The 23,258-nt window shown below is 36.8% G+C and overlaps 1 protein-coding gene across 1 annotated transcript in view; it reads right to left on the bottom strand.

Moving 5' to 3' along the window:
• Positions 1-518: 518 nt before the first annotated feature.
• Positions 519-23,258, bottom strand: part of LOC306849259 (voltage-dependent L-type calcium channel subunit alpha-1D-like) — a gene marked incomplete at both ends in the record, with an annotated part of 51,666 nt that continues 28,926 nt past the window's right edge. The window contains 36 exons of the mRNA XM_079384167.1: positions 519-785; positions 4,799-5,146; positions 6,223-6,335; positions 6,476-6,633; positions 6,737-6,859; positions 6,965-6,988; positions 7,089-7,348; positions 8,660-8,779; positions 10,040-10,167; positions 12,538-12,639; positions 12,938-13,040; positions 13,127-13,223; positions 13,308-13,435; positions 13,762-13,921; positions 14,059-14,150; positions 14,329-14,394; positions 14,474-14,602; positions 14,907-14,990; positions 15,189-15,299; positions 15,662-15,820; positions 16,045-16,246; positions 16,345-16,491; positions 16,662-16,714; positions 16,836-16,943; positions 17,654-17,741; positions 18,168-18,274; positions 18,379-18,438; positions 18,927-19,056; positions 19,835-19,937; positions 20,216-20,273; positions 20,356-20,413; positions 20,834-20,909; positions 21,348-21,468; positions 21,979-22,186; positions 22,432-22,657; positions 22,895-23,055. Coding sequence (XP_079240293.1) covers positions 519-785; positions 4,799-5,146; positions 6,223-6,335; positions 6,476-6,633; positions 6,737-6,859; positions 6,965-6,988; positions 7,089-7,348; positions 8,660-8,779; positions 10,040-10,167; positions 12,538-12,639; positions 12,938-13,040; positions 13,127-13,223; positions 13,308-13,435; positions 13,762-13,921; positions 14,059-14,150; positions 14,329-14,394; positions 14,474-14,602; positions 14,907-14,990; positions 15,189-15,299; positions 15,662-15,820; positions 16,045-16,246; positions 16,345-16,491; positions 16,662-16,714; positions 16,836-16,943; positions 17,654-17,741; positions 18,168-18,274; positions 18,379-18,438; positions 18,927-19,056; positions 19,835-19,937; positions 20,216-20,273; positions 20,356-20,413; positions 20,834-20,909; positions 21,348-21,468; positions 21,979-22,186; positions 22,432-22,657; positions 22,895-23,055 — 4,678 coding nt within the window. The remainder of the gene's footprint in view (positions 786-4,798; positions 5,147-6,222; positions 6,336-6,475; positions 6,634-6,736; positions 6,860-6,964; positions 6,989-7,088; positions 7,349-8,659; positions 8,780-10,039; positions 10,168-12,537; positions 12,640-12,937; positions 13,041-13,126; positions 13,224-13,307; positions 13,436-13,761; positions 13,922-14,058; positions 14,151-14,328; positions 14,395-14,473; positions 14,603-14,906; positions 14,991-15,188; positions 15,300-15,661; positions 15,821-16,044; positions 16,247-16,344; positions 16,492-16,661; positions 16,715-16,835; positions 16,944-17,653; positions 17,742-18,167; positions 18,275-18,378; positions 18,439-18,926; positions 19,057-19,834; positions 19,938-20,215; positions 20,274-20,355; positions 20,414-20,833; positions 20,910-21,347; positions 21,469-21,978; positions 22,187-22,431; positions 22,658-22,894; positions 23,056-23,258) is intronic.

A 23,258-nucleotide genomic window follows, 5' to 3' on the forward strand; every position in this document is an offset into this window, starting at 1 on the left:
AAAGACGATTAAGCAATACTGAAGCCTATCATGGAAAACCGTGAACAAAAAATATACACATATACACAAAATGTGAGACAAACCTGTAAAATGATTAAAAGTGTTAATATTTCAATTATTTATTAATAAAGTTCTTAAATTATTTATTTGAATAATTTAAAATACTGTATATATTTTAAGTAGGAGAATCCCTCTGTAAATGACATTTAAAAATAAACAGACACACATAAGAATGATGGAGTAAAAACACATTTACATATATAAAACGTTCAACAAGATAAGCTGTTTATAAAACGAGTCCTTTCAGAGATCTGAATTTAAAGAATTTAAAACTGCCATGTTGACAGGGTAAACTGGAGCTGGTCTCTTTCACAGATTGAGTAAGAACCGGTCACAATATTTCAGAACTAAACCTCCATTCTCAGTCTTTCTTTGACTCAGAGAAGCATGAACAATGTGATTGGTTAGGATTCTGTTGCTCCACCCACTGACATCCTGATCAGCTCTTTTTTTGTTATTCAAAAAGATGTAACACAAGTCATCTCATCAGCCAGTTCTTCTTCCTCGTGGCTCCTGATGGGCTCCTCGTCACTGTATATGGGTCCCATGTCTGTGTGGTTCAGGAAGCCTTGACTCTCCCCAGAGCCCCCACGACTCAGGAGATCACTTGCAGCACTTTCCATCTCATCTATGGTCATGTGACAGGCATCTGCAATCTCACGCTTGGCAAAGGCTACAAATTTTGGGTCCTTGGCATACAATCCCAAACCTTCAGAGATCAAGACCTGAGGAAGGCATAAAGAGAAATATCTAGACTGACTGATGGCACTATGTCAGACTCAGATATACAACCCGAATTTCGGAAATGTTGGGACGTTTTTTAAATTTGAATAAAATGAAAATTTAAATTTCAAATCACATGAGCCAATATTTTACTCACAATAGAACATAGATAACATACAAAATGTTTAAACTGAGAAATTTTACAATTTTATGCACAAAATGAGCTCATTTCAAATTTGATGCCTGCTACAGGTCTCAAAATAGTTGGGATGGGGCATGTTTACCATGGTGTAGCATCTCCTCTTCTTTTCAAAACAGTTTGAAGACGTCTGGGCATCGAGGTTATGAGTTTCTGGAGTTGGAATTTGGTCCCATTCTTGCCTGATATAGGTTTCCAGCTGCTGAAGAGTTCGTGGCCGTCTTTGACGTATTTTTTGTTTAATGATGCGCCAAATGTTTTCTATAGGTAAAAGATCTGGACTGCAGGTAGGCCACTTCAGCACCCGAACTCTTCCTCTACGAAGCCATGCTGTTGTAATAGCTGCAGTATGTGGTTTTGCATTGTCCTGATGAAATACACAAGGCCTTCCCTGTAATAGACGTCGTCTGGAGGGGAACATATGTTGCTCTAAAACCTTTAAATACCTTTCAGCATTCATAGTGCCTTCCAAAACATGCAAGCTGCCCATACCGTATGCACTTATGCACCCCATACCATCAGAGATGCTGGATTTTGAACTGAACGCTAATAACACGCTGGAATGTCTCCCTCCTTTTTAGCCCGGACACAGTGTCCGTGATTTCCAACAAGAATGTCAAATTTGGACTTTTCTGACCATAGAACACTTTTGCACTTTGAAACAGTCCATTTTAATTGAGCCTTTTTGCATGATAGAGCTTTAGTTGGCATCTGCAGATGGCACGGCGGATTGTGTTTACCGACAGTGTTTTCTGGAAGTATTCCTGGGCCCATTTATTAATATCAATGACAGAATTATGCAGATGAGTGATGCAGTCGTCTGAGGGCCCGAAGACCATGGGCATCCAAAGGTCTTCAGCCTTGTCCCTTACGCACAGAGATTTCTCCAGTTTCTCTGAATCTTTTGATGATGTTATGCACTGTAGATGATGAGATTTGCAAAGCCTTTGACATTTGACGTTGAGGAACATTGTTTTTAAAGTATTCCACAATCTTTTTACGCACTCTTTCACAGATTGGGGAGCCTCTGCCCATCTTTACTTCTGAGAGACTCTGCCTCTCTAAGACATCCCTTTTATAGCTAATCATGTTACAGACCTGATGTCAGTTAACTTAATTAGTTGCTATATGTTCTCCCAGCTGAATGTTTTCAAAATGTCATGCTTTTCAGCCCTTTGTTGCCCCCGTGCCAACTATTTTGAGACCTGTAGCAGGCATCAAATTTGAAATGAGCTCATTTAGTGGATAAAATTGTAAAATTTCTCCATTTAAACATTTGTTATGTTCTCTATGTTCTATTGTGAATAAAATATTGGCTCATGTGATTTGAAAATCTTTTAGTTTTCATTTTATTCAAATGTACAAAACGTCCCAACGTTTCCGGAATTTGGGTTTTACTGTATATGTGTATATATATATATATATATATATATATATATATATATATATGTGTGTATATATATATATATTTATCCTGTCATGGCCAAAAATATCGGCACCCTTGGTAAATATGATCAAAGAAGGCTGTGAAAATGAATCTGCATTGTTAATCCTTTTGATCCTTTATTTAAAAAAAAAAAATCACAAAAATCTAACCTTTCATTGGATAATAAGAATTTAAAATGGGGGGGGGGGGGGTATCGTTATGAAATAAATGTTTTTCTCAAATACACGCTGGACACAATTATTGGCACCCCTAGGAATTCTTATGAGTAAAATATCTCTGAAGTATATTCCCATTCATATTCACAATTTTGAGCACTCCAGCGTGATTATGAACATGAAATTATCCAGCCATGGCTTCCTGTTTCACAGAAATATAAATAGGAGAGAAAACAAAGCCCAAATTCCCTTAATCATCCATCACAATGAGAAAAACCAAAGATAATTGAGCTTCACAAATTAGTGGCTTTAAGAAAAGAGCTAGAGCAGTGAAAATTCTCATTTTCACCATCAGGGCAATAATTAAGAATTTCCAATCAACATAAAATGTTACCAAACTGCCTGGAAGAGGACATGTGTCTATATCGTCCTAATGCACAGTGAGAAGGAGAGTTTGAGTGGCTAAAGACTCTCCAAGGACCACAGCTGGAGAATTGCAGAAAATAGTTGGTCTCGGGGGCAGCAAACCTTAAAAAAATATTGTTAAACAGCACCTACATCACCACATGTTGTTTGGGGGGGGTTTCAAGAAAAATTCTCCTTGCTCATCCAAAAACAATCTCCAGCATATTCAGTTATCAGCCACAACTGGAACTTCAAATGGGACTGGCTTCTATGGTCAGATGAAACTAAAAAATGAGCTTTTTAACAGCAAACACTCAAGATGGGTTTGGTGAACACAGGGATAAAAAGTACCCCATGTGTATAATGAAATATACTGCTGTATTTTTGATGTTGTGGGCCTATATTTCTGCTGGAGGTCCTGGACATCTTGTTTAGACCCATGGCATCATGGATTCTATCAAGTGACTGAATCTGTTAGAAATCTTATAATGGGCCATGTTTGGATCTTCCAACCGTACAATAATCCAAACACAAACCTCAAAAACAACACAAAAATGGGTCACTGAGCACAAAACCAAGCTTCTGCTATGGCCATTCCAGTCCTCTGACCTGAACCCTGTAGAAAATGAGTGAGGTGAACTGAAGAGAAGAAGCACTATCATGGAGCTGGGAATCTAAAGGGTCTGGAGAGATTCTGGATGAAGGAATGGTCTCTGATCTCTTGTCAGGTGTTCTCTAACCTCGTCAGGCATTATAGGAGAAAATTTAGAGCTGTTAAACTGGCAAATGGAGGTTTCAAAAAGTATTGAATAAAAGGGTGCCGTTAATTGTGGCCAATGTGTATCAGAGAAAAACACTTATTTCATAATGATATTTCCCCCCATTTTAAATTCTTATTATCCAATGAAAGGTAAGATTTTTGTGAATTTATTTTAATTTTTATTAAAAGATCAAAATAATTAACAATGCAGATTAATTTTCACAGCCTTCTTTGATCATATTTAGCAAGGGTGCCGATATTTTTGGCCATGACTGTATATATATATATATATATATATATATACCATTCAAATGTTTGTGGTCCATAAGATTTGTTTTTTTAAAGAAATTTATATATTTACTAAGCAAATATAAATTAAATTGGTCAAAAGTGACAGTAAAGTCATTTATAATGTTACAAAAGATTTCCATTTTACTATATATATATTTTTTATATTAATTTATCAATCACAGAATCCTAAAAAAGGTATCACCAACTGTTTTCATTATTGATAATAATAAGAAATGTTTCTTGAGCATTGTTTTAGCAATTGAGTGATTTCTGAAGGATCATGTGAGACTGAAGACTGGAGTAATAGCTATTGAAAATTCAGCTTTGCCATCACAGGAACAAATTACATTTTAAAATATGTGAATATTATTGTATTACATTATATATTTTAAAATTATTTTATTAAATATATTACATACCATTATTTTACTAGATATTTTTTTATAATATAAAGTCCATAGATTTAAAATAATATATAAATATAATATTTATACTGTGTATCTAAATAAGTTATCAAATTATATTATACATCTAACACAGCAGCATTACTAATTTTATGAAGAGCTCCTGTGTTTGATTAGATGTTGTTAAGTTACTGTTTCTTTAATGTTCCCTTGATGTTGCCTTAATGTTGTTTTAGTTGTAACATGTTATAATGTTACTGTAATATTGATGTAGTCAAGCTGTAATGTGTCCGTAATGTTATTTTGTTATTATTGCAATGCTGCTCTCATGCTCTAGTGTTTCTCTACTCATACCGCTTCTACCAGACTGTCAGCGCTGCCTCTCTTCTCGCTGTAGTGAGGACTGAGTTGGGTGGGGACTCTGAGGGTGGTGTAGGCTCTATACGGCTGCCCCCCTCCACCCGTAGAGGGTCCCGAGTACCATCCCGAACTAGGATGCCGAACCGACGCAGGCACTCCGATGGCACCAGTCTTTTTGTCCCAGATGCCTACACTTCCAGCCCCTCCTGCTCCCTCTTCCTCTACCAGGATAAGGGGAGCGTAGAGGAGATGACCCCGACGAGGGCCAGTGTTTGCCCAGGATTCTGTTGAACCCGTGGACGATCTAGCACTGCTGCGACGAGAATCGTAGCTGCCGTATCCCTAAGAGGGAGAGAAAGAAACAGAATGAGTCAGTGCAGAGTCACTTTCAACTCACTTTCATAATGTTGTGACTCATTAATATTCAAGGGAGTCACTTCAGTTATAAAAAGCAGTTGACAATCAGGAACTGTGTGAAGATAAGGTGTTTCTTCAACTACAGGCAAGTTGCAAGTTTAGGCCTTTTGGAAAATAAAATCCTTTTCAAGCATGTTTAATTTGTCTGCTAAGACTAATTTCATTTTATGCATCCTAAATCCATAAAAATAAAATGTGTTCACACAAACATATTTCACATATGGCCACATATTATCACAACATTTTAGCTCCTAATAAACATTTTCAAAAATGTATTTACTGAGCAGTGCTAGCGAAGCACATACTTGAGACTGATATACGAGACATAATATGCAATATATAAAACTACTTTTTACACAATGCATATTAAGGTATATACATTTATTTAGCAATTGTTTGTTTTAATAGTTGTAATAAAATAATTCATATTTTAATTGAAAGTCTGGGTCTGGGAAAGGTAAAACTATAAAATCAAATGCATTAGAAAAGCAGAAAAAGTTTTAATGTGGTTTAAAGTTGGAAAGTTTTAATCTTTATGTAAAATAAAGTGCAACACTATTCTATTAACACTTTTTTATTTATTTTATAATTCATGCCACCTCATTCAGTGAATAAAACATAAATACAATATAATAAATAAAATCTGTGTGTAAGTAAATATTTTAGTATGTGCATTTTATGAAAATTATGTAACTGTAACATTGGAGAAGATGTAAAAACAAAAAGAACACATTGGTAACACTTTATTTTAAGGTGTTCTTGTTGCACATATTACATGTACTTACTATTATAATAACAATTAATTATGCATAATTACAAGCAAGTAACCCTAACCCAAACCCTAATTCTAACCCAAACCATATAGTAAGTACACGTAGTTAATTAATATTACTCAGTACTTAAATATATAAATACACTGTAACAAGGACACCTTAAAATAAAGTGTAACCAACACATTTGATAGTGTGTCTTGGACAAAAAATGATATATTGTAACATTACCTGTGAACGCGCTCTGCAGGGTGGGGAGTTCTGATGGTAGGTTCCTGGGATGGGCAGATCATCGCTGCTACCTTGCCTTCTTAAACACTGTATGTTAAATGAAGCCTTTCTCCCTGAGAAACGGACAAAAAATAAAGCAAAGCAGTGAAATGTACAGATTAACTTATACATGTTATGTACAACCCTTTATTACATACACACAATACTATAAATAATAATTACTAAATAAATATATCACAATTGATGATTTTACCAGTAGGCGTTGCAGGCAGCAGGCGCCTCCGTGCTGTCCTCCTGCCTTCACCATAACTGTTTCCATAATGATTACCGTAGACAGGGTGTCTCACAGAGTGTCCATCATACATGTCTCTATGTCCCGGGAACATTGTGCTGTCCTCTGGATAACCATGCCTGAGTGAGGACAAAAAAGATTTTGTGTATTATAATCCATGAAGTTAATCAGCTTCTAAATATGAATTCATTCATTCAGGCACAGGCAAAACTTTATGAGTACCTTTCTCTAGAGATGACGCTCTCGCTGTCCTCATCTTTTGCATAGAAGCGCTGTTCTCCAGGGTACTCACCGCCTTCCTCTCGCCGAGATAGTGGAGAGGAGAATCTGTCCCTGGAGTCCCTCCTGAGGGAGAAAAGAGGTAACCTGCAGTCAGCCAGAGACTGGAAGAACAGCAGACAGGAACAGAGAAGGGTAAGGGTGGTGCTGCAGACTATGCTGAATGCTTACCTTGGGTATTTGTAGTATGATGATCTATAAAACAAAAAACAGTATGTAAAATAAATTAACAATAAATTACATAATTAATATGAGGTATAATATAAATAAATGCAGTGGAAACAACTAGATTTACCTCCTAGGCAGCTGGTCAATCACACCATTCTTTTGTTGGTAATGAAAGGAGGAACGCATGCTGTCTTTTCTTCTGAAATTCTCGTGTTCCAGAGCGCCGTTCCCATTCTGAGTTTTTGCTAAGGAGCTCCTACGTCCCAGTCCCCCGTTCAAGATGCCATCTCCTGAGACAGGAACAGGAGCACCGCTGGGAGTAGTGGCCAAAGAGGAGCGCCGGCTTTTGCTTGAGGGCTCAGTGTGGCCTGCATAGCCATTTTCATTCTAAGAGGCCAGCAATATGAGAGAGAGAGAGAGAGAGAGAGAGAGAGAGAGAGAGAGAGAGAGAGAGAGAGAGAGAGAGAGAGAGAGAGAGAGCGAGAGAGAGAGAGAGAGAGAAAACAGAATACTGTGTTAAAATATATGTAATGCAACAACAAAACGTGGTCGTGGCCTAATGGTTAGAGAGTTGGACTCGTGATCCAAAGGTTGCGGGTTCGAGTCTCCACCTACGGCCGGAATTTGTGGAATTCCCCCCACGTAATTGTAGGTGGGGGGAGTGAGTGTCCAGCGCTCAACCCACCCTCAATACCACGACTGAGGTGCCCTTGAGCAAGGCACCGAACCCCCAACTGCTCCCCGGGCGCTGCAGCATAAAATGGCTGCCCACTGCTCCGGGTGTGTGTTCACGGTGTGTGTGTGTTCACTGCTGTGTGTGTGCACGTTGGATGGGTTAAATGCAGAGCACGAATTCCGAGTATGGGTCACCATACTTGGCTGAATGTCACTTCACTAAAACATTCCAAATCATAGGCATTTTTTAAATTATATATATACTTATAAATTATATTTACAATTAAATTTAGAAAAAAATCACATTAAATTAGTCAGAAGTTCTTTTAAACATTATATTTGCAACATAATAATAATAAATGTTACTTGGGCACCAGATCAGCATATTAGATTTCTGATGGATCGTGTGACACTGAAGACTATGTAAGACTTTGCTTGTGGCTGAACCTATACCAAATCTAAAGCAAGAAGAGGCCTGATGGCCTAATGGATAAGGTATGTGCCTCTGGAGCTGGGGATTGTGGGTCCAAGTCCAACCTGGGTCATGAGCCTTTTGGTCATGTTGCTAAGAATGCAAGTACTCACAACACTTTAAAAGTGTGCAGCAAAAATAATTACTAATAATTACTCAACTTGCACTACAGGTGGTACACTTTAAGGAAGGAAAGCAACTATTAGCAATCATGCACACTATGATTGACATGTAAACAAATTATGCACCTACATATATGATGAATGCTAAGGGTCAACGTCTACACCTACACCACAAAACCCTCAGCCTAAACTTCCATTCATTACCTGATATCCTGCCTGGTACTCAAATTACCATTCGTCTCAACAGACCGAAGGCCTCATTACTCTGAATAATCATCTAATCCTTCTGTCTCTGACTATTTGGATATAATGGACTATTTTCTATTCAGCAAATTTAGATGAATTCAGTGTGATTCAGTTAATTTATTTGAAAAATAGAGTAATTAAATTGTGCTCCAAAATAATATTGATGGTCCAAGTGATAGGCACCTTATAACGAGCACCATCCTCCTCTTGCTCCTCCTCCAGACCCTCCTCTTCCTCCTCCAGATCTTCGTTCATGGCCAGTCTCATTTCTGGCCCCAGGTCCTGCAGAGTTAGCAGCCCCGCCTGACACAGATGCACGCGGAAAGAGAAAGGTACCAAAGTATATATGCAGCTCAACAAATCACCAAAAACACTGATGAAAATACATTTATGTAAACAATTCAGAAACCGCTAAATATTGGGCAAGCAGTTTAACAGGTAAGATTTTAGGCATAAATGCTGCTTTAAACACAAGAGCAGCCCAGTGGCCTAATGGATAAGGCATCAGCCTTTAAAACTGGGGATTGTGGGTTCGAGTTCCACCTGGGTAAACCGTAAAACTATATAAGAAAATATAAGTTGAAACTTCAGTTCTCTTCGTTGAACTTACTGAGATCATGTGAGAAGGACTGAGGCTGTAAACATAATGATTGGTAATTTAGAACCAAATAAGGCTAGAAGAGAAAAATCAAAAGATGTTATCAAGGCATGTGCTTACTATTACTGAAATTTGCAAGAAGGCCCAGTGGCCTAATGGATAAGGCATCAGCCTCTAGAGCTGGGAATTGTGGGTTCAAGTCTCACCTGGGTTGCAAACCTTACGTTGAAATTGTAGAAAAGCTGATATCATCAACCTATCAAAGCTACGCTGTCTGTTAAATGATGAAATTAAGTTGAAGCAAGTCTTGATGAATTATGGCAATCATATGAGATGGACTGAGGTTGTGGACAAAACAACTAACAATTTAAAACCAAGTAGGGCTAAAAGACAAGGTCACAATACTGTTGTTTTCATGGTTTATACTTAGAATTATTGACTGAGACTACATGGCTAAGACTAAAATAAGGCCTAATGGATCAGGTATCAGCCTCTGGAGCTGGGGATTGTGGGTTCAAGTCCCATCTGGGTCATGTGAAACTTTTGACAGTTTGTGAAACTTTTGACAGTTTGTGAAAAAAACAACCTGTAAGAATGATGAAATGCATGCAGCATGGACACAAACCCACACATGTAACCTCAACCTACCAATGACAGCACACCCACAGAGAATGATAAAAAGAAACAGTGTAAGGTGATACTCGGCATGAAGACAGCAAGCATCACAGCTCTATGGTGAAGACTTTTGTTAGTTTTTTTTAGTCTGCTTCAGTGGATCAATATGGGATTTGTACAAATCCATTTGATGATTGTCAAGTCATCTGTTTTTGTGATTAAATTTAGTGCAAGTGAGGGACATTTTGCATAAAATGTGTGATTTAGCCAATGCAATTCTATTATTTTGTCTGGATATATTGGAAATGACTCAACAGAAATAAAATGCAGAAGCTGGGATAGAGATCTACCTGTAGAGCTGAAGGGTTATCATTCTCTGAATCTCCCACACCCACTTTTTCTTTCCTTCTCCGGAACTTCCTAAAATAGTCCTGGATCAAGAATGTGGCGTAGAATTTACCCACAGTCACTTCTTCGTCTGTAAAAGAACCAACATAGAATGTTGCAAATAAAACAGCAAAAAGTTGAAAAATGTTTCTGATTTAACGTAACTGTGTTTGTTTGGGTTTGGGTTTTCAGAACTGATTTGAGGATTCTTTTAAGGCAGTGGCTATTTACACTAAGTGCAAATAGCATATTTTCTTAGCGATAGATACTATTCACACTAAGTGCAAATAGCAATGGATTCTATTTATACCCAGTGAAAATAGCATTATTTTTTAACGATATGCTATTTACACTAAGTGCAAATTGCTATAGATTCTATTTACACTATGTTAAAATAGCAAGATTTTCTGCTATAAATACTTATTGCAAATAGTGGCAATTATCTGCACCTCAGTATTGTAGTACATTATAATACACAATAATAACGTATTGAGTCATTTGAGTGTAAATTATAGTTTTAATTCAAATTATTAAATTAATGTTACCTTATTGGGACAATAAAGCCCTCCCTACACCTACACTAACCCTTCCTGATTCTTTTATTTTATTTAATTTTATTATTTCCCTCATTTTTATTGAAAGTAAATGCCTTTCCGATGCGATATGAGATTTGAAAAGGTAGAGAAAAAGTTTGGCGAAAGGCAGGCTCAAACTCGGGTCGATCGCGTCAAAATGCATACACCTTACCATCTACACCACTGAAACTGAGCTGCACAATTGTCCTTATTTAGTATTGACTAATCCAATCACACGTTGGTGGGCAGAGTTAGTGTAAATGGCCTTTGCCAACAAGGCGGGCTATTTGCACTTAGTGTAAATAGACACTCCATTCTTTTAAAGGGGTCATATGAAGCGATTTCAAGTTTTGCTTTCTCTTTGGAGTGTTACAAGCTGATTGTGCATAGATAAGATCCCTAGAGTCTCAAAACCAAAGAGATATTCTTTATAAAAGTTAAGACTTGTCCACGCCCCCCTAAAACAGCTCATACAAACACACCCCCACATGTCGACGTCACAATGTGGAAATATTTGCGTAATACCACCCAAATGTGCACGCACTGGTTTCAGTAACTGCAGTAGTGCTGATGCAGCCATGACAGGCAGACGCTGTTTGTTTCTAGGCGAAAGCAAAAGCACTTTATTTGGCCTTCAGAAAGTAGATGCATTTAGGAATCATTAAGATTACTTACAACAGAACATTTTATGGACAACCGTTTCATGAACCTAGGAGAGGAGGTAATTCTGACTTTGCTATGACAATCTGGCGCTTCTGAATCAGCGGCTTTAAGTATGTTTTGCTATTAGTTTAAGTATTTGCTTTTGACTGTTCAAATGCGGAGTTTTGCGCATTGTGCGTGTGTGGGTATGAGAGAGAGAGAGAGAGAGAGAGAGATAGAGAGACAGGGTCACATCACAGTGGAGTCGGCTGTCTTAATCGCAGCTTGTGTGGAAACACATACGAGCATCATCACTGTGTCTGTCACGCGACTCTGTTCCGCTTTCAGGCTTGAACTGATGGTAAAACTAAGGACATTATTAACTGTCTTTACATTTATTTTGAAAGATGAAGCTCGCAATTATGGAAAGGGGCGTTACATTTCCGACGAGTGCTTGTGGTGTTCGGCCAATTGTCAGCTGGCCAATCAGAGCAGACTGTGCTTGTCGGAAGGAGGGACTTTGTAGAAAACGACGCGTTTGAAAGAGGCAGGGCATAGAGGACCTGCAATAATGTACAGTATTTGAAAAATAATGTTTTTTGAACATTAAAGCATGTCAACATATTCTGTTACACCAAATACACAAAATAATGATCTTTAAAAAAGCATCAAATGACCCCTTTAAATGCCAGTTAAATATTAATTGAGGCAGAAAACTATTATAACATATTAAATTATAAATTATTATAAGTCAGTATAAGTTACTCATTAAAATGTTTTCACATGCACAGCATATACAACATTTACAGAAATACTGGATATTAATATTCACTGAATGAAATGCCAAAAAACCTTAAAAAACGTACATTTCCTATATACTGTATATAGGTCATTATATATAATAAATTAACTTTCATTTTATAGACCATGATGGAAAAACATTTCATTCCCTAACAAATTGCCAGAATAATTTACTGCAAAGTCTTCAAAAGGAAAATTTACAAGTCAGATACCTTATAAAGATTACCTAAACTATCTATTCTTGTGTAATTTGGTGATATGTGATCATATTGCAGTTCAGTAAATTAATCTTCCTGTTATTCTGATTAAAATTCACAATTCTGTTCAAATTCACACTTGTGAATTAAAAGGGAGCCAATTCATAAATTTAGAATTTTGCTCAACTCTGGTGCATTTCATACCGATTTAAAGAACTATAAAAATATGATCCAGAAAGAACTCACCAGCAGGGGGTGGAATAACCTCATCCAATATTTTGGGTTTTATTCTCTTCCAGATCTTCTTAATGATGATTCTCAACTCTTCGTTCTCATGATCAGGGTTCCCTGAGAACAACACATTGCAGCCACATCAGCTTACACAGATACCTAAGAAGACCATGTCCTTTTACACACATATTGCCTTATTCATTCTCAAAATGCATAACTGCACATTATTATTCTGCATGGTTGTGTGTGGTCGAATGCAGTGAAGTTTCATTAAAAAAAAAAAAAACAAGAAAGAAGAGCTCCAGTATTTGTATGCAAAGCACAATTTCGTATGAATCATCTGTAGCTCAAATATAGAGGTGAAGCGAATAAGTATGCAGAGGGTGTGTGTGTTTGTGCGGACGCCCATACTGACCCTCAGTTTTAATTTTCAGAGCAGTTCTGACCAGGGCGAACAGGGTGGCGTTGAAGGTCACCGTACCATCACTGTTCAGGGGCATGTTCATGGCAACCAGCCTCTGATAAAAAAAAAAATTGAGAGATATAGTAAGAGAGAAAGAAATGGAAGAAGAACAGACCAAATGGATTTTGTGTGTGTCTGTACCTTGCAGGCCACACGATGAGGACAGAGCTTCCCAAATCCAAGTGGTGGCTGGATTCTCCTGAGCAAAGCCACTACATCCAAATGCTTAATACGACCCCTGGAAAACAAACACACATTTAATTAGACTTGAAGCATTTTTTTGTTTAAATAAAAAAAGCATTAGAGACACTGATAATCTTACTTGGCTTCAGGGTCATACTCTGACCAGATTCTTTTAAACTCATCCAGGTGATGTGGTCCGAGAATAGACCAATCACGGGTCAGATAGTCAAAATTGTCCATAATGACAGCAACAAACAGATTAATAATCTGAAAAAGCACAACAGTTGCTTTTCACTGTGCAAATCACTGAAAACATTTCAGCCAACATAAGACTAGCATGCCCTGCATAATAATCACTGTAGATATTTATTTATAGTTTCATTTGTCAGCAGAAAAAAATTCAATGTTAAAATGTAAATGTTTTCTTAAAAAAAAATACACAAATTAAGAACAAAACAAAACAAAAAATCATAAGGTTTTTTAATTCTTAATAAAAGTTGGGAAATTATACAGCCACAATATATCTGCATGACTAAAGCTATCAAGGAAATGTTATGAAGAACAGAGCAAATTTAATAAACAACAACATTTACCAGGAAGGCGCAGAGCATAAAAAAACTGATAAAGTAGACAATGGCAAAGTTGCTGCCACACGTGAATTCTTCCCCGGGCTCATAGTCTGACTCTGGGTCACAGCGCTTTCCTGGAAGACTGGCCAACATGATCTCTTGCCACGCTTCACCCGTTGCACACCTGCACATGAAGAGCACATACATTACATTTATGCATATGGCAGACACTTTTATCCAAAACAACTTACATTGAGAACTTGATGTTGCTGGCACCATGCTCTACTCTTCTGTGAGCAACAGTAACACACACTCTCTCACCTGAAAAGAAGCAGCACAGCCTGCGGAAAAGTCTGAAAATTGTTGTTCCTGTTGATTTGTGTGTGGTCATGCATGGCGATCTTTCCAAATGTCTGATGAATAGAGCATTAATGATTTTTTTAACTGATCAGTTATGTTCATAAAACAGTCTGTTTCTTTTAAAAATAACAGATATAGTATAGACTAAAAATATAGCAAAACCAAAATGTAAAGTATAAAAAATAATGATCAAAAGATATACACATATACATTTGTCTCAGCTTCCAATACCTGCATTCCAATTACAGCATAGATGAAGAAGATCATAGCGATCAGAAGAGCAACATACGGCAGAGCCTGAGGGACAACAAGAACAGTTAGACCACAACATTTTCTCAAAATATGAAAAATGTTTAAGTAATCATTGTCTTCTGACCTGGAGTGATTTCACAAAAGTCCAGAGCAGGGTACGAATGCCCTCTCCCTTGCTGAGCAACTTAACCAATCGCATTACACGAAACAGACGGAAGAAAGTTATGGATACACGAGAGCTGTCCTCTGAGCTCTAAGGAGAAAATAAAGGAGAATTTATTTTTCATAATGTGCCCCTACAGGACACATACAATGCTATTCTGATTTGTACATGAAATATTAGTGAGCTAATGTCTGCATTAAAGACTAATATAATCATTACTAGAATCTAATAAGACTAAAGTGATATTTGTACCAGAAAAATAATATTAAACAAATTACTACAGAATTTAACTTGAACCGCACAACATGCCAAAAAATCTGTGGTAGTTTAGCATACCTTATAGAACCGTATCTATTTCAATCCTGTTGGTTGCATAAGTAAAAGAGGAACTCACGCTGAACTCTGTAACCACAATGTCCACCACACTTCCCACCACAATCAGAGCATCAAAGGAATTCCATGCATCAATAAAGTAATGCTGTAGAACGGAAAAAATTATTAACAAAATCAACCAGATATTAAGAACAACATACTTGAAAAGTTCAAGATTAAATAAACTTTCAAAATGAATGGTTTGAGAAGGGTTTAAATGATTTCAAGACAATATATGAGTAACTTTATCGCCAGGATAATTTATAGCAAGCAAACACATATCACATCAAGTGAAAGGACTGACCCTGAGTCTAAGAGCCATCAGTTTAATGATCATCTCCACAGTGAAAAGGCCGGTGAAAACCATATTGAGGATGTCCATCACGTAACTAAAAAGTTTTGACTGCTCATAGTGCTGTGGAAGAATCCAGAATCCAGAAAGAGTGTGATTCTACATTCAGCATTTAACTCAGTATCAACCTCAAATCATTTGGTTTTGATCTTTCTACTTCATAGACCTATATATGTTTAGACTTATGTCAATTTATAGAGGCCTTCTTCAAATGTATCAGTGCAACTTACTTCTCTCTAAAATGGTGCTAACTATTTTATTCTCAGTAGTATTTTAATACTGGCCTCAAAATTCATGTTGGATTTTTAAGTATGCTCATATAAGCTCAGATTCACAATACCAAAAATAGACTAAAATGCCTTTGTCTGTGGTTCTACATGCTGATTATACATCTTTTGTTAGGCTTGTCAGACTCAGCTGTTTACCTGCACAGCCAGAGTAACGGTGTTGAGGAGAATCAGCACAAACATGATGTACTCAAACCCTGTGGAGTTGATTATAGACCAGAACTTGTACTGCACTGGGTTTTTGGGGATGTACAGCTTCAATGGCTGGGCCTTTAGGGCGTATTCCACACACTGTCTCTGTAAGTATCAAAAAGAAGGAGACGTAATGTGAGAAAATACACACTGGAGTGCAGTTGTGCACAACTGAACTTAAATGGGCTGTTATTTAATATGAAAAGTCAACATGAAATCTTATATACTTATTATTAATACACGTTTCAGTTCAATCAAGATATAAATTCTTCTTCTTCCCTTTTTTTGCTGTTTTTGTTGCTATTTTTTAAAATAGCCTTTTGTCCAACCTGATTTTTGTCCAGCTCACAGTTCTTGAACTCAGCCTCTCCTTGTTCACGAAAAGTGATGATGACAAAACCCACGAAGATGTTCATCATGAAGAAGGCGATGATGATGATGTAGACAATGAAGAATATAGAGATCTCCACGCGGTAGTTGTAAATGGGGCCATGATTCTCTGCATTGGCATCAATGGCTTTGTAGAGCAGCCTGAATGAGGAAAAACAGGATGTGGAGCATATTGTGTAAACATGGTCATGGTGACCTTCAGTGACATATGGAGGAAGATGTCAGAGGAGCAGACTCACGCTGGCCAGCCCTCAAAAGTGGAGACTGTAAACAGGGCCATCATTCCCATCAGTACATTATCGAAGTTGAAGTCACTGTTGATCCAGATCCTCTCTCTCACCGTTGGATGACTTACATCCCCGTCTTTATACACCACAAATGTGCCCCTGTGTCACACACACACACACACATAAACAATTTGTAGGCACAAATGGATGTACACATAAACCATGAACACTCATGAAACATAAGCACACATGTTGCCCAAAGGCACACACATGTGGTTAATGTAAGAACAGAATTAAACAAGAATGACAGATGCTGAAATATGACATACTTGCACTGTTCTGGAGTGTTTTTAGCTTCATCTGTGCAACGATAAAATTTACCCTACAAAATAACAGTAATGATGCAATAAAAAATACATTAGTACACATTAGTACATACATGCTAATGTTAAACTTGTGAGAGCACAAGATGTAGACAGACTTTGTGTGTGTGTGTGTTTAACCTTGAAAAGCTGAACACCGATGCAGGCAAACATGAACTGAAGTAGAGTGGTGACGATCATGATGTTCCCGATGGTCTTTATAGCCACAAACACACACTGTACCACATGCTACACACACACAGAGAGAGAGTAATGGAGTTTCCACAATAACAATGACAGAGAAGCACTCAATTCTGCAAATATGAATTACACTACCATTCAAAAGCATGGGGTCAGTAAGACTGTTGTTTTATTTATTTATTTCAGTTTAGCAAGGATGCATTAAATTGATCAAAAGCGACAGTAAAGATGTATATTACAAAATGCTTCTATTTCAAACACATTTTGTTCTTTTGAATGTTCTATTTATCAATAAATCCTGAAAAATGTATTATGGTTTCCACAATAATATTATTAATCAGTACAAAAGCTTCTTGAGCACCAAATCAGCTATTTAGAATGACTTCTGGAGGATCATATGACACTAAATACTAGATTAGTGGCTGCTGAGTAATTTCTTTTTTTAAACTGTAATAATATTATAATATTACTGTATTTTATACTACTACATTTCACTGTATTTTTTATCAAATAAATGTAGCCTTAGTGAACATAAGAGACTTCTTTCAAAAACATAAAAAACCTGCAGAGCCCAAACATTTGCATTTACTAAAGATTAGAGTATGTAAATATGAAGAGAAAGATTTTTCGGCCAAAGAAAAGAAAAGAGGTAAGTTATAATTGACAGAAATATTGTCATAATTGGCTAATTGCTTATATACATGCCTTTAAAACTTTTGCAAAATAAAGCACAGACACAAACACACTAAAGGCTATACCTTGAGTCCTTTGGCTCTGTTGATCGCTCGAAGAGGCCTCAGAACTCTGAGCACCCTTAGGATCTTCACTACAGAGATGGCACTCGAACTAAGAGAGAGAAAAAAGCAAGAGAAGTTTGACTTTGTACACGTGGACTCAAAAAGCATAGACTGATCTTCACTTCTTCTTTAATGTCTCTTAACAGTGTGACTTGTATGGTTTCATAAGCAGTCAAGTCATATATTCCCCCTTTCACATCATCAGAGAGAATGCAGGTATTCCACTTTTTTCATATAATTATGCATGAAATTAAATACTATAAATATGTAAATAAATAGTTGAAAGCAATTGGGCAATAGATTTTTATTTATTTATTTTCACATTTGCATTGCATTCAAAGCGGGATTTGGGAACCATCTTCATTTATCCACCAGAGGGCAATGCATACACTTACATACACTGGTCCATACATCATATATCACAGAAATTATGAACAGGGATCTTTTGATATCTATTTGAGTGTAGTTGACTTACTGTAAGAAGAAGGAGACCAGAGACACACTGACCACCAAAAGATCCAGCAAATTAAACCAGTTTCTACAGAAGGAACCCGAATGGAGGAATGCACCATGCACTGTCATCTACAAAGAAAAAGGAAGGTAAATTTGAAGAAATGTAAGGACATTTCAGTGTAGCAACATTTAAGCTGTTTACAAAAGCACTTGATTGATCGATTAATTGGTACCTTCAGTAAGATCTCCACAGTAAATATAGAGGTGAAAGCATAATCAGCATAACCCAACACCTGTAGAGAGAAAAAAAAAAAATTCTCCTGATATGAAAAATTGTTTCACTAGTGTGATTGATGTTTGGTGACAGATTTGTTTGTGTATATGTGATTTAGACAAGTAGGACACGTTCCTGGATTTGTACCAAACAATCATGGTCTGAAGCCTAACTATAACGTCTTCCTAAACCTTCAGGGAAATAATAGATTGATAACCATGTTGTTCAAGCCCTTGACCCCAGTTCTGATCCCAAATCTCAATTCTGATTGGTTGATCCCAATGTTGTTCCAGTACTAACAAGGATGCTGATCCAAAAACATGTCCTACTTAAAGGAAATCATGTTAAGCTATATGTTTATATGTGTGTGTGTGTGTGTTTGATGGCCAGCTGATTGAAGGATGGCATTCCCCAGCTGGCACTGAAGAGCTCCTCCAACATGCAAATCAGGACAGCTGCAGTAAATAACTATTTATGATGCTGCTTGTGTGTGAGCAGGAAACTCACATTGTTCCTGAAGGAGTGAGCTCTGATAGGATCCTCTGCAGCCAGAGAAATGCTGCTGAGAATGATGAAGACCAGGATGAGATTAGTGAAGATATGGTGGTGGATCAGGGTATGGCAGCCCACTCTTATTCTGGAGGGAGACACAAAGAGAACTCACATGTTCTTGATGTTTAAACCACAAAAAGAAAACAGATTTGAGTCATATTTTTGCTGTTTATCTTAACAAAGTTAAAGAGATTTGAATTGTTAACTGAAGATAGAATCACTGACTGGTACCTCTGAGGAACTATACCATAATAAGCTTATTTAGGAAGCCAAAAGTTTTATTTTATTAATGAATAACTCCAGAACTATGTTCTGACACATCCTGATGTTAAGTCATTAAAATTAAATGTAAAGAACAAAAACACAATTTCCATGTTTAAGTGAGTGAGTACCTAAAAGAAAATATACAGTGAAAAAGTAATTCCTCTGGCATAATGCAAATTTTATTAAAAAACAACACATATATTTACATAAATATATATATAATCATAGTAACAATGATTTAATCGAATAGTTCATCCAAAAGTGTATTTTGTCAACATGTACTCACCCTCAAGACATTCCAAACCTGTATGACCTACTTTCTTCTACACAAAAGATATTTTGAAGAACAGTTTAGATGACCATCGACTTCTATTGTTTGGATTAAAAAAACACAGAGAGAAAATTTCTGTAAATATTTATTTTGTATTCCAGAGAAGAAAGTAAGTCAAACAGGTTTGGAATGACACACACAAGTAAATTATGACATAAATTAATTTTGGGGGGTAAACTATCTCTTTAAATGATAGTTTACCAAGCACTTTATATAATATAAAGCACGTCTTATAATAATGTGTGAGTGGTTTAAAGTGCACACTCACGGGTTGGTCTTGCTGAGGCAGAAGAACGCACTGCCCTCTGGGATTGGTAGAACTTTCTCTTTAGGAGGAGCGAAGTCAGCAACATTGAGCTGAGTTTCCCCTTCTTCCAGCAGAGAAGAAGAGAAAGAAAGAGCGAGGGAGGGAGAGATAGACAGAGGTAAACTGAGTTAATGAGATCACAATCTAGCTCTATCACCTCAGTGTCCTTGAGTAGCCAACACTAAACCTCAGGACACTTAGCAAGAAGGACTGTTAGTGCAATGAGTGTGTGCTGTAAGATGAGTAATTATGGTCACAAATGTCTTCTAAATCACTACAAAACTCTTCAGAATAAACAAACTGTTCCAAAGCAATATGCTGTCTAACGTTTGTGCACTTTACCTTCATCATCTCCCTCTTCAGGCTCCACCTCTTCCTCGTACTCATCATCCATGTCCACCTGTTGAAAACAGAATGAAAGAAAGACCTCAATGTGATAATTGTTCAAACACAACAAAGACAGAGGAGTTTGATTTCCATACCTTCACCGCTTCGTTCTCTCCTTCACCTTCTCCCTCTTCCTCTCCCTCTTTTTTTTCTCTGTCAGGATCAACAGAACTGCATGTCAGAATTGTTATTTGTTTTTGAATTTACAGAACAATTGGGTGAAAATGCTTCTATTTTGCATTTTTCTAAAATAAATCATTATCAGCATAACAATTTCATTAAATGTTACAATGAATGTCAGAATGTTTTATTATTTGGTTTATCTCCCTTTGGCTTTCATGCAAGAATCTTAATTCTTATTAGTTCATAAGGCATCTATTACAGTTTTTTTTTTACCTTTTCTTTTTTCTTTTTTTAGGTTAAGTGGGATTTTGAATCTCATATTTTCAGTGTGAACTTTGTATGTTTATGTTTAGTGTATGTTTAAGAATAGTAAATGTGTATGCTGTCATATTTAGAAAGACAGATGAGTTGAGATTTGTTAATATGATCTGGAATTATCTAAAAACACACTCATTCTTCTTATTGTCTCCATCCCCTCCTGCTAAGTTGTCGACAGCGATGGCCAAGAAGACGTTCAGCAGGATATCTTAGAGAGCAGCAGTTAAGACCCAACAAAAACACAAACAGAAAGTGACAAACCACAAAAAACGACAACGACAAACCAGTTTGCATTAGGGATTGCAGTAGCATTTGCAGTAGGGTATGTAAGATATGTTTGCTTTTTAATCAGTGAACAATGACGCCAGTTGCTGAAATAGTGTTAAGTTGAAAACTAGTACACAACTGAATTGATATATCCCAAACAGTAAAACACAACACTAACAACACAAAGGCTGAGGGGTCGATTCCCAGGGAATGCATTAATCAATCGAATGTATACCTAGAATAGAGTGTTGCTTTGTTAATAAATGTAATAAATATAAATGCATAAAACTGTTGGTGTTTTGTTGATGATATCAGATAAACACAATGAAAGCATAATAAATAAGCAAATTAAAAATTGGTTTCAGACAGAAAAGGATACAGTTACCACAAATGAACAAAATCACAAAGTAAAGACAGACAATCATTCCAGGGAAAACTGGGCCTCCATATGCCATGATACCATCATACATTACTACATTCCAGTCTTCACCTGTTAAGATCTGTAGAGAAAAAATACCTACATTAATAGCTCAGCTATACAAAAAATGTAAAACATTGACTTTCTTAGGATTGATTGATTCTTAACTTTCTTTGGGGACGCTTAATTTCTAGTGATTATCGTCAGTTTGATTTCGCAGATACTATTTAAACTAAACTGAGCTAGACAATGACATCTCTGAACTCAATAATGAAATGCCTTAACTGAAAATGTAGTGTTTAATCTTATTTCTATACATTACTGACACTCTATCCTCCAATTTGATACTGTTAAGTGCTTTGACACAATCTGTATTGTTAAAAGCGCTATATAAATAAAGGTGACTTGACTTGATTTAACATTTGAGCAGGACTTTATGCTTTAAAAGCATCACGATTCTTTGAAAAAGACATTGTAAATTTCAGATTTTTAATTATTTTGATTTTTCTTTATTTGTGAATAATAAGATTAGGGAAATTTCTGCTTATTAAATAACTGAATATAATGTTTTCACTGTTGTGGAGGAGTTTACCTGAAAGCAGGTTAGCAGGGCCTGAGGGAAGGAATCAAAGGTGCTTCTCTTGGTCTGCGTCTCATCAAAGTTGAACTTCCCTCCAAATAACTGCATGCCAAGCAGAGCGAAGATGATGAGGAAGAGGAAGAGCAACAGCAGCAGGGAAGCAATGGACTTCATTGAATTCAGTAGAGAGGCCACCAGATTGGACAAAGCCGTCCAATGGCTGACGAGAACAAGTGGGGCAAGAATTAGCAGTGTGGATAAGTGATGAGGAAAGAGATAAACAACAGGAATGAGACAAAGGCACCAGAGGAAAGAGGGAATAAATGTTTTCTTCTAGAAAATAAGAAAATCACACATTGTTTTTAGACATGCTCTAAATTAGACAGGGTTGCAAACATAAGAAACCATTTCTTAAGAAAAAATGATTTTTAAAGAGTTTAAAAATCGTTTAAGATGCATGAGTACCGAGTGACTTTGAATATCCGAAGCAGGCGGACGCAGCGCAACACTGAGATGCCAAGAGGTGGCATGATCTCCATCTCCACTAGAACTGTCTCCAGAATCCCACCGCACACGACAAAACAGTCAAAACGGTTGAAAAATGCCACAAAATATGCCTGCAGTCCCAGACTGTACATTTTCAACAACATCTCCACTGTAAACAGTGAGAGGAGAACCTTATTGGCAATGTCTATGAGAGAGACAGAAAAAGAAAGAGAGGCAGATAAACAGATGCAATTACAGTCCAAACTTTTTTGCCAACATGTAGGTTATTGGTAACACCATGATGGACTCCTTTAAACCTTATGAAAGACACATCAGTAAGAAAACAACAGCAAATAGTGTTCTATAAATAAATGTGTGGCCGATGCTGCGGGACAGTGCACATGCCATGTCAGTAAGGTGATGTTTGGAAGCACCTACATACCCTGAACATCAGTGAGCCAGTCTGGTTGATTATAATGTTCGGAGGCACTGAGAGCAGTGTTAAGGAAAACTAGGATCAGCACCAACCAATAGAACGTCACAGATTTCACTGCTGTACGACAGTTTCTACGAATGCAACGGTTCCAGCGGCGCAGGGCACGACTAAAGCCAACACACACACACAAACAAAAAAATATGAATCACTGTATAGATTTTTTTTTACATTCATATGAAAAATGACATTATATATAATGTAATGTATTATAATATAATATAATATAAACAAACAAACAGACAAAATATATATGGTATACATTTTAGAGGGCATGTATTGCAAAAAATAATTGACATAATCTATATTTTTG

Source organism: Barbus barbus, assembly GCF_936440315.1.
Source record: "Barbus barbus genome assembly, chromosome: 29".
Classification (NCBI taxonomy): domain Eukaryota; kingdom Metazoa; phylum Chordata; class Actinopteri; order Cypriniformes; family Cyprinidae; genus Barbus; species Barbus barbus.